General features: G+C 40.3%; 3 protein-coding genes across 3 annotated transcripts in view; 1 reads left to right on the forward strand and 2 right to left on the reverse strand.

Annotated features, from left to right (window-relative positions):
• LOC109487485 overlaps positions 1–6920 on the reverse strand; it is a 37876-nt gene extending 30956 nt beyond the window's left edge. The window contains exons 1-4 of the mRNA XM_019791473.1: positions 6734–6920; positions 5691–5886; positions 4865–4987; positions 4358–4518 (exon numbers count right to left, since the gene is read on the reverse strand). Of these exons, the coding sequence (XP_019647032.1) occupies positions 4358–4518; positions 4865–4987; positions 5691–5886; positions 6734–6816 (563 nt within the window). The 5' untranslated portion in view covers positions 6817–6920. The remainder of the gene's footprint in view (positions 1–4357; positions 4519–4864; positions 4988–5690; positions 5887–6733) is intronic.
• On the reverse strand, positions 1651–3487 carry LOC109487538 (transcription factor 19-like). The gene is made up of 3 exons (XM_019791552.1): positions 3017–3487; positions 2363–2484; positions 1651–1772 (listed from the first exon to the last, which is right to left on the reverse strand). Exons 1-3 carry the CDS (start codon positions 3150–3152, stop codon positions 1668–1670), a joined length of 363 nt encoding a protein of 120 aa, XP_019647111.1. The 5' UTR covers positions 3153–3487; the 3' UTR covers positions 1651–1667.
• A 471-nt stretch (positions 6921–7391) lies between the features above and the next one.
• Positions 7392–10586, forward strand: LOC109487547 (transmembrane protein 222-like). Its single transcript, XM_019791562.1, has 6 exons — positions 7392–7565; positions 8198–8282; positions 8408–8439; positions 8656–8749; positions 9264–9394; positions 9737–10586. The coding sequence occupies exons 1-6, from the start codon at positions 7399–7401 to the stop codon at positions 9813–9815; spliced, it is 588 nt and encodes a 195-aa protein (XP_019647121.1). The 5' UTR covers positions 7392–7398; the 3' UTR covers positions 9816–10586.
• The last annotated feature ends 100 nt before the right edge of the window (positions 10587–10686 follow it).

Genomic DNA, 10686 nt, shown 5'->3' on the forward strand with positions numbered 1-10686 from the left:
CGAAAAATACCTGGCTAAAAAATTAAGTCACTCGTGAAAACACCCAACATAATGCCGTAATAAACATAAAATAAAACTGTGTTAACCTGATGCTGAAAAATCAAACATAACCGAAAAAAAAAAAACGTGATTCAATGTTGGTAAACAAAATGTTGTCAATACAATCTCCAACCCTGGAGATATATGAAAATCCCAAACAACCATTGTGAAACAAGAGAAGTAAGATTTGCATAGCTTTTTCTGAAGTAATTCCCGTTAAATAGTGTACGAATGTGGGAGTCATATTTGTGTGTGTGCGTGCGTGTGTATGTCTGTTCGTGTGTGGGGTGTGTGTGTGTGCGCGCGTGTGTAGTATGCCTGTGTGTGTGCGCGCGTGTGAGAGTGGTATTTGTGTGTGTGCGTGCGTGTGTGTGTGAGCGCGCGTGTGTGTGCGCGCGAGAGTGGTATTTGTGTGTGAGTGCGCGTGCATGTGTGCGTATGTGATAGTGGTATTTTTGTGAGTGTGTGTACATGCGTGTGCGCGTATGTAAAGTCAAAAGCGACATGACATACCTCTACGTTAGTCTGTCCCCATGTTGACACCTGAAGTGTCCAGCCTTGACTGTTTCAAAATGCTGCAAACTGGCCCTGCCAGCACACTGTATTATTCATTACTTCAGAAAAAAATCTACTTATTCATGTATTACTCATATATACAGCATGTAACCCTTTATCAGGTCGAGGTAAGCAGCTTGTTTTTTTAACAATAAACAGACTAATTTCTAGCACGTGAAAACTCAGTATCCACCTACACTGCATATTCAAATTGGCAGTATGCCACGCAAGCGTGTTCGTTCATTTGTCGTGTAAAGTGCCTTTCCCAAGGACACAAGATCGGTGGCATGTCAGGACTCGAACCCGGGACCTCTTGATTCCGAGTCGAGCACTCTGCCACTATGCCATACAACCTCACCCTTTTGCCTCTTTGGTGCAAAACAAGCAAAGAAAAACAAAAATGACCCAAACCAACTTGTCCTTTTTTATGAAGTATTGTTTCTTTTTACAAGTAAATAACACTGAAGTAACAATTGTATCGCTTTTCACTAATAAAGTCTTAAAATGGTACATATTCCCCTTCTAAATGCTACCTACAACTATATGCATATGGCTGTTAGAAGAGTAAACAGAATAATGCTTTTTAAAGTAGTTCTGTAAATGTTATTCTACATGTATACAATATACAAATTTCCAGACAACTGAAACAAACTTCCTATTAACATGAGTGTGTTTGTTGTTGGGGATCTGGATGTGTCAGGTATTGTACATAGTCAAGCCAGTCACCACTGTTAGTATGATCTATATACATAACAGTAAGATGTATAGGAGTTACAAATGTATGTAGACATTACAAAGGATGTACAGAATGATGTTTTAAGGGCTGTATTTACAAACATCTTTGGTCTCCTCAGTAGCCTTGTCAACGACTGTAAACTGTACCTAAGTCCCGACATCAGACTCGAGTCTCCCGTACTAATATCTTAGAGACTTGGCAAGAAACAAACAATAATGGATTGAACTGTACAGAGACATGCACTGACTTGGTCTGTCAATTGTGGTTTAGAGTTAATCTACTGGTAGTTTACAACGAAGAACTGTTATAACGTTACATGTATTATATATATATATATTTACAAACATCCACAGTTGAAGGCGGCTGTCTCCTGTCTGACTATGTCATAGTCACAGCCGGCACACACCACATGGTACCAGCACTCACACTGGTCACACTGCACCTGAAGGGGGGGGGGGACAAAAGTATGTTTATTTGAGTAAAGAGACTCTTTTTACACAACCAAGTCTTTAATTCAGTCAATGTTTCGGTGACCGTCTGTCATCTTCCTCAGGGAAATTCTGACTGGCTCACATTGCACTACAGCACAAATGTCTTTGCTACTACAGATACATTCCCAAACATACAATATTTACATATCTTAATATTGTACAGTGTGCTGCAGTGCAATGTAAGTAAGTAAGTAAGAAATAGCTGGGGGAATATCCTCAACAAGCTGTAATAGCTTCTTTTCTACCACAGTACATTCTTTCCTGTCATTAGTTATGTTTTGTAAATTGCTTTAAATTTAAATAGCAAAGTTCTTTGATCCCAACCATTTATTTTTTATGAGCCGACGTTTCGATGGCCGTCTGTCATTTTCATCAGGGCAATTCTGACTGGTTTACTGTGCACTGACGGTAGATGTTACTTGGTGCATAGTGCACTTAAGGTGTTACATAGTTCACAGTGCACTTAAGCTAGTTTTAAATTTACTTTACGCAATGATGCAAATAAAGAAAAATCACATCAAACTGTCACCCTGTGCCTTACCCAGCTGATCATGTCTCCCTCCGGCCTGCTGCAGTCAAAAGAGTCACAGGTTACCCAGTCCTCCTCACCTGACCTGTTAGACTTCACACGTCTCCCTCTCTTAGCAGGGACACCAGGCTTACCTGCAGGGAGGAAAGGACAACTATTCTAATCATAACTACATTTACTTCGTAGTATACTTTAGTAGCATATTGTAGTCCAGCAGTTAGATACCCTGCCTCTGGAATAAGACTTCACCTGTCTTCCTCTCTTAGCAGGGACTGTTGGCTTACCTACAGGGGAGGAAAGGACTAACTACATTCACATATGACATAGTGTACTTTAGAAGCATAGCATAGTCCTGCTGTTAGAGACCCTGCCTCTGGAATGAGAGGTTGGGAGTTTGAATCCCGGTTGTCTCTGCACGGACTTTCCAGAATCCAAAAGCGTGATGACATCAGGAGCAAAGGAGGCAATGTACATCAGAGTCCATCTACCCTCTGAACTGTGACGGTGGTACATCCCATCTTCTGGGCCACATTTGATTCACTACAGAAGTCTTCTACTAGAATCCATGCATCTGAATCCTAGAAGTTAGCACACTACTGTTTACTGTATGTGATGTTCTTTGCAAATTTTATTCTAAATTGCTTATCCCAAAGGACCCAAACATACCTGCATTGGGTCTTCTCTTCCTCTTGTTGTTACTCACAGTCGATGGGGAGTTTTTCAGACCAGACCCTCCTTCCGTAACAATAGGACTTTTGGACATCTGTGCAATGTTTGTCGCCATGGAAACAGTTGTTGCCATGGAAACAGCTCCAGGAGATTCAGAATTACTGTCTTTTGCCAACAAACTCTTGTCCTGTGATGTTGGTGTCTTTAGATCGGCGTGGGAGAAAATGTCGGAGTCAGAGTCACTGTCGGAGGGGATCTGTAACGTCGCCGCGATGCTGAAGATCTCTGAGTCACTGTCATCTGTAATTAGTAAAACATCATTAATTCTGTTAGACTTAGACCTGGATGGACTGTGTGAAGAAAGACATTAGAGAGTGCGGCCTTGCCGGTGTTAACCCACTGGATAGGGCTGCCTGGAGGTGCAGTGTGAAGACCAGTACTACTAGCCGACTGCTGCCGACCCCTGTGGCAGGGACAACGGCAGCAGTATAATCTAATCCTGGATAGTGTGTGTGAGTCTGTGTTTCACAATTTCTGCTTTCAGGGGGTGATTGGGCCTCCTCCACATGCTACATGCATATTGCAGAAAACACTGTTCATTGGGCTGTCTCCCAGAGAGCCCATACATTATCTTACTCAAGAGAACCATTGAATTTTCTATTTCCAGAAGTACCAATTGTAGCTCAGTCAGCATTCTTTATAACTATGAAATTCTGTCTAAAAGGAGCTCTGGATTCCATGTCACAATGGAAACCAGTCATTGCAGCCTCCAATATCATGGTAGCAGACAGTTCTCAACCTGACAATAATAATTATGTTAGCAATGTTCGCAAATCAACAAAATCCCTATACAGTACTACAGTACTAAGTATTAAGACCTACCATCTAAACTGAGCTGACTTTGCCCTGTAGAACTGCTACTTGCTGTGCTAGTCTTCTGCCCTCCCTTCTCGGCGTCTGTGTTGACAAGTTTGGACTTCTGCACCCTGAAAAGGTACAAGAACACTACTACTACGTACATATACATGTAGCACATGTGCAGCAAAACTTCAGTTACTAGTAGATAAGCTTGTGGGGAGACCATAATTATTGACCTCAAATTCCTGTCATAATGCAGTTTAGCCTGGGTGCCATCCGATTTGTAAAGGCAACTCCGAAAAAATCGAATGGCACCCAGGTTAAATGCAGTTACACAATTTCCTCCTTTTACATCCCCTGACTCCACTGTATTCAAATAACTATGTACATACAAGCAACAAACAGACAACACTTCCAAGCGCAGAGGTAAAGAAAGTACATGTACTAGTAGTAGTAGAATGACGTAGTAGAATTCCCTACCAGTTAGATATGTCCTGAAGCACATCAGGACTTGGTACAGAGGGGAAGAGTTGTCTGCCGTTCCCCCTCCCTGCATCTCCTGGTGCCGTCAGGTGGGACAATGTGGGCGTCTCTGAGTCAGTTCTGGTGTCCACATCACCTGGTCTCACACACTTCTCAAACTAATATAAAAAATATACATTGTACATTAGTCCTAGGAAAAAATGTAATCTTCTAAATAAATAATCAATCTTATAGCTTCAACAACAAAGCAAGCAGTTTTTTATATGACACACCCTATCGAGATCACAGCTACTTCACCAAAACATGTTACTCAAGCAACTGGGTATGATTTCGGAAACATTTCAGGTAGCATTTGTCAGTGACACTGGAGACTTGCAGGAGAAAGGCATTTCCAAATGATATCCAGTTGCTTGAGTAACTGTTTTTGGCGTATCTTATTTCCTGGATGTCTAACCTTCACCGACACAGCTACTTCAGTTCATGTAAAAAAATCTGCCAACTGACCCTGAACTTGAACTCTGACCCAGCCTGTACTGCCAGCTGCCCAGGTTGGACGGTGCCGGCCTTCAGGTGACCGAACGTGACGGTGTCGCCTTCCTGTAGTCTGTGGGGGGTCTGAGGCTTCAGCTGGGGAGGGGGGCAAACAAGGGGTGTCTTCTTGTGTATAACAGTGTCCTTTATATATAGTTTTAACTTCTCAAAATCTTAATTTTGTCCCATAGAATCCTTGAAAATGATATAACAGCAAAAAATTTTTACCAGGGATTGTCCTATACTACATATAAAGTTATATTATATCAAATCCACTGGTACTTGAATAGATACAGATGACAGATACTAAATTTAAGCTTAGCCTCTACCAGCCTTCAGAACAGGCTGGAAAGAGTAGAAATTGGGAGTACATTTAAAACAGGCTTCGGGTGCAGCAAATGTTCTCCTTTAGCATTATCGGTCTATTTACTATTTAGTACTCTTACCAGTCACTTCCAAAGCCTGGACTAAACATTTATATGTGTATTGCTATCATGACTTGTCTTTGTGGGTCACAGATAACTTAATCAATAAAGAAATTTAAATCCGTTAATGTGGATATCATAATGAGAAATCAGTGATATCCTTACCCTGATATCATTAACATAGGTTCCGTTGACACTCCTGTCTGTTATGTCACACATCACGTTCCCCTGGCTGTCCTGTGATACGTGAATCTCAGCATGTCTGCTCTTTCCATACAATTCATTATGACTTGTCTTTGTGGGTTAATTAATATGCAGATAAAGAATGATATTAATATTATTATAATAAAATTTTGAAAAACTGATATCCTTACCCTGATATCGTTAACATAAGTCCCGTTGACACTCCTGTCTGTTATATGATATGCCACGTTCCCCTGCCCGTCCTGTTGTACGTGAATCTCTGCATGTCTGCGTGAGATGAGAGCAGGGTGGGACTGGGAGTCGATAAAGACGTCACACTGGGCAGGGTTCCTCCCGATCTGGAGGGTTTGGGGGGTTGATGCAAGTCTGGAGAGGTAAAGCAAGTTATCTGTCATCAAACAGTCAAACACCTTGTCTTCTTCAAAGGTTCTTTTTGAATACCATCAAAACATTTTTCTTTAATGTTTATGAGTTAAAACACTGATCAAAGCTGCTTGAGCAATGAAATGGGTTGCTCAAAAATTATCCTTATGTGTGTGTGTGTGGGGAGGGGGAGGGGTGAAATTATAACCTTGAAAATCCCAGACATTTCAAGCATACCGATGTCTGAAAAACTTACTGTATGTCCTTGGGAAAACGAAGTGTGCATACTAATCATGTACACTCGCTCACCAAGATATCCAAAACAAGTCCTGGGGGTACAAATATATAAACTGTAGTTCCCAAAATTCTAACTATTTCTAAACATACCCATGGTATTATATACCGAAGAACAAACTGTGCAAAACCATCCATAATATCACAAATTACTGGCATGAGCTACATGATTTGTAAAAACCGTCTCTGAGACTTGCTGCGACCAAGACCTGAGACTTAACGTTAGCCTCCTGTGCAGGCCTCAGGGAGGGTGGGAGTTTTCATACTGCGTTTTGTAGCATATTCTGAACGGGTTCTTTTGCCGGCCATCCTCCAAGCAGCCGCCCTGAGAAGGTTTGTACCTGCAAATTCTACAAAACGCAGTATCAAAACTCCCACCCGCCCGGAGCCCTGCACAGCTGCACGACAGGCTTCGGGAGGCGGCTGGAAAGAGTAGAAATCGGCCAAATAGAGACATAGCATGCCTTGAGGGAGTTTGTCCGATTTCTACTCTTCCAGCCGCCTACCGAAGCCTGGTAGAGGCTACTGCCCTACTGCACAGAAGGCGAAGACTGACCTAAACACGTCCTGCACATCCGGCCGGCTTGCCGCCTTCCCCACCCGTCTGAGGCGGTAAACTTCACCTTCTGCAGCTTCCATGGTTTATAAACAAGTAAACTACCGACAAACACCGAAACTTTTCTGGCTCTGGCGATAGAAACTGCAGTGTTTTTAAGAAGCTACGTCCACAGATGCTTTGAAAAATGGCGCGTCGGGCTTGCATAAATTTAATACGACCTTTGACCTTGCTTGGAACACTCTAATTTTTATTTACTAGGTAATTAACGTTATATTTATGACATATACCAATGTAAACACTGATAGTATATTTTATACTTACAAGTAAAATTTGAGATAAAAAATTACAGTATTTGAGGATATGTTTTGGGGGGATGATGAGGGAAAGGAGACTTAAGAAACCCCCCTTTTTTGAGGGATTGACTAGTCCATACTGAGTGATAGACTGTTCCACTTATTCATATGATATGTTTTCTCTACTTGTTAAAAACCTAAAATGTCTCAATTCTTTAAAAAATTTTCTTAATGTTTATAGTTAATATATTCAACACAAATTTTTTACTACAAGTTTAGAACAGTTTAGGACGAAATAAAACCAGACAGACATTACTTCAAAGCTACACATTTCCTCCCTTTTCTGATGTGGACTAGTCCAGATTGCAAATGGCTACGACAGAAGTCGAAATCGAACCTCAGAACCAGGAAAGTTGCAAACCTCGCGCAGAAATGGCTTCAGACGACCCTGAACTCTGTATTCTGGGGGAGAAGGTTGACCACAAGCGCTGTCGGTACCCGTATGCCGTCGTTTGGACGCCCATACCGCTACTCACGTGAGTTTTAAGATAAGTTTTGGGAGTGATGGTGTGAGCTTTTTTTTTTTGACAGATGAATTTTTGCAACAAAAATATAGTCGGTTGGATGCTAGGCTCAAGGAGCTTTGATTTCAGATTAAGCTCCTTTCAGCATATTTAAGAGGGAGGTAGAAGGTTTTAGTTTATGATACATAACTAGGAAGTAAGGCATATAACCTTATAATCTATCTATTCATAGCCTCCTTGATATAACAAACATAGCTCAACAGGCAAATTATATCCTTATATTAAGCATATAACCTTTACAACCTATCTATAACCTCCTTAATGTAACAAACATAGGAAATTAATATATACATGTATCTGCCTTTTGTCATGTAACAGATACCTGTATTTCAATCTCCAATTTCATTTAGACAAACGAAAAACTTACTAGGCAAATTATATCCTTATATTAAGCATATAACCTTTACAACCTATCTATAACCTCCTTAATGTAACAAACATAGGAAATTAATATATACATGTATCTGCCTTTTGTCATGTAACAGATACCTGTATTTCAATCTCCAATTTCATTTAGACAAACGAAAAACTTACTAGTAAAGTGTCATTTGATGATCTTTCATCATCTTACCCTGTAACCCCAGGTGGCTGTTCCCCTTTATCGGCCACATGGGCATCGCCATGTCATCTGGGGTCATCCGAGACTTCGCAGGGCCATACTACGTGTCCGTAAGTAACACGTTTTACTTTTCATCTGCTACCATGCATCAATATAATAATGTTGTAAAAAATTAGATGCTAGTACAAGACCTGAGTACAAGTAATACAATATTTCCATCTTTTCCCCCATGCAGGAGGATCACATGGCATTTGGAAGACCGACAAAGTAAGTTCTAGAATCTTTTACATACATGATGTACATGTACCAAGTTTGTTTTAGATTGTGATTTTTTCCATATCAAATGTGCCATATCGAAACTACTGTTCGAATACTAGTATGTGCAAACTTACCAGTGGTTTTTCATAGAGGTTCTACTATAAGCCGGCTAGCCATAGTATGACTACCATTATGTGGCAATCTAACAATATCTTACTTGCACAGATACTGGACAATGAGCCCTTCTAAAGCGAAGGGTGGTACGAAGGGCTGGGACTCTGCAGTGGGAGATGCTTCAGAGGAGTACAAACATCACATGGTCAGTACTGATGCTTCAGTGATGACATGTACCACCTGTATTTCCACTCTCTGTACAGCTCAGATAGTTATAGTACTTCCAACATGTCTCACGTCTTATACAATGAACAAAGATCACAGGATTCACAGCTATGCAGCACATGTATGTTATATTGTACATACACAACTTTGTTATTGTATGAGCCATTATGGTTTACCTATTTATGTTTACCTTTGCGGAAGGATTTAGTTTTGCTCAGTTTCTTCTTCCTCTCCAAACAAATAAGGACAATGACCTGGACCAGACGTCTGTCACCATGGCAACTAATACTGTAGTAGTGTTGGGTTACATTTTGTAGCAGGACAGAGTTGGAGGGGCTGTTCACCATATTATGTGAATGTGTTTGAGTAAGAGTAAACAGAGCAGTAATTTGTTAGGACAGATCATGTGAAGGTAAACAGCATGTATCTGCTCTGATACTGTTACCCTTCTTTCTATTTATTTATTTGTTTGTTTGTTTTCACCGTTTCTTCAGCACAACCTGTTCTGTGATAACTGCCACTCTCACGTCGCTCTGGCCCTCAACACAATGCAGTATGACAGGAGTACCTCCTGGAACATGGTCAAACTCTGCTTCCTCATGCTTATCTATGGGAAATATGTCAGGTACAAACTCTGCTTCCTCATGCTTGTCTATGGGAAATATGTCAGGTAACTAACTATTAACTATTCAAACCTTAGATCTCCATGCCTGTTCTGGCATGTAGCTTCCATGTCCTGGTATCAACAGCTACATCTTTTGCTTCAAGCTAATGTATTTTTTTGCCCATTTTGTGCTTTTTTTCATTCTTCTGCATATCACAAGTAAGTTAAAGGGAAATTTTCTGTCATTATTAAGTGACCCAAATCCTATCAAAAGCAAATCATTAAAGTATACACCAAATTGCATCGGTGATAGGTTTCAGGTCCTTCTCATCATTTCTTTAACATCTTTGTTCTTTCTTGCAGTGTCTGCGCCTTCCTGAAGACATGGCTGCCGTTCCTTATCCTGGGGGGAGGCGTCGTGGCTCTCGCACTGCTCCTGTGAAAAAAAATCACTGTCCATTTAAGCAATACCAGTTTTAAACTGTTCTTGGACTTAAGAAGAATGCTAAACAAGAGGATCTACATTAAAACTGTGGCCGAGGGGAAAGTCTGTAGTACTCTCTACCTTGGTACACAAAGTTTTCTTCAGTCATAGCCCTCAGTTGCATATAATCCTTCGCTAGATTTTTACTAAAAATGTTTAAGAGCCAAGCTGGCAATGGTGTGACTGTATACTGTAGAATCTGGAAAGTCTCATATTATATATAGAGAGAGTTTATGATAGAAACAGAGATATAAAAAGGTACAAGGATGCCTGCTATTACAATGTAGAATATATGAGAAAGTAAAGTGTACATCCTCTAAGAAATCCAAATCTACTGTCTTCAAATAAGATAACCTTTGAAATAACAGGAAAATGAAGTTGCTGGTGTTTTTGTGTACATTGTGGAAGAATAAAATGTATATACATGCATGTTTCTTTTGTGACTTTTGTGAAATAAATATTGTACAATTCCTAACAATATGAAATGAATTAAGTCTGTAAATCTACATATAAAAATAATATTGCACTTAATCTCTGCAGTTTATAATTTACCCAAGATTTTTTATTAAAGGAGGCAGGTTGTTTGAGATTCTGTCATTTGTATAGAAATGTGGGTAAGAGTGAAGCCACTTTGTGTACTTAATATTGTATTAAAATGCTCTCTAATACACGAATGTCTGTCAATCCTTTTATTTCATTAAAAAAGACTGTAACAATGCAATATTTGTGGAGCACATGTAGCCTCTACCAGGCTTGAGGGCACGGCTGGAATGATAGTAGAAATCGGCCCGAAATAGAGAGATAACACGCCGAGGGAGTTTAGCCATCC

Source organism: Branchiostoma belcheri, unplaced genomic scaffold (assembly GCF_001625305.1).
Source record: "Branchiostoma belcheri isolate BF01 breed outbred unplaced genomic scaffold, Haploidv18h27 scaffold89, whole genome shotgun sequence".
Lineage (NCBI taxonomy): Eukaryota > Metazoa > Chordata > Leptocardii > Amphioxiformes > Branchiostomatidae > Branchiostoma > Branchiostoma belcheri.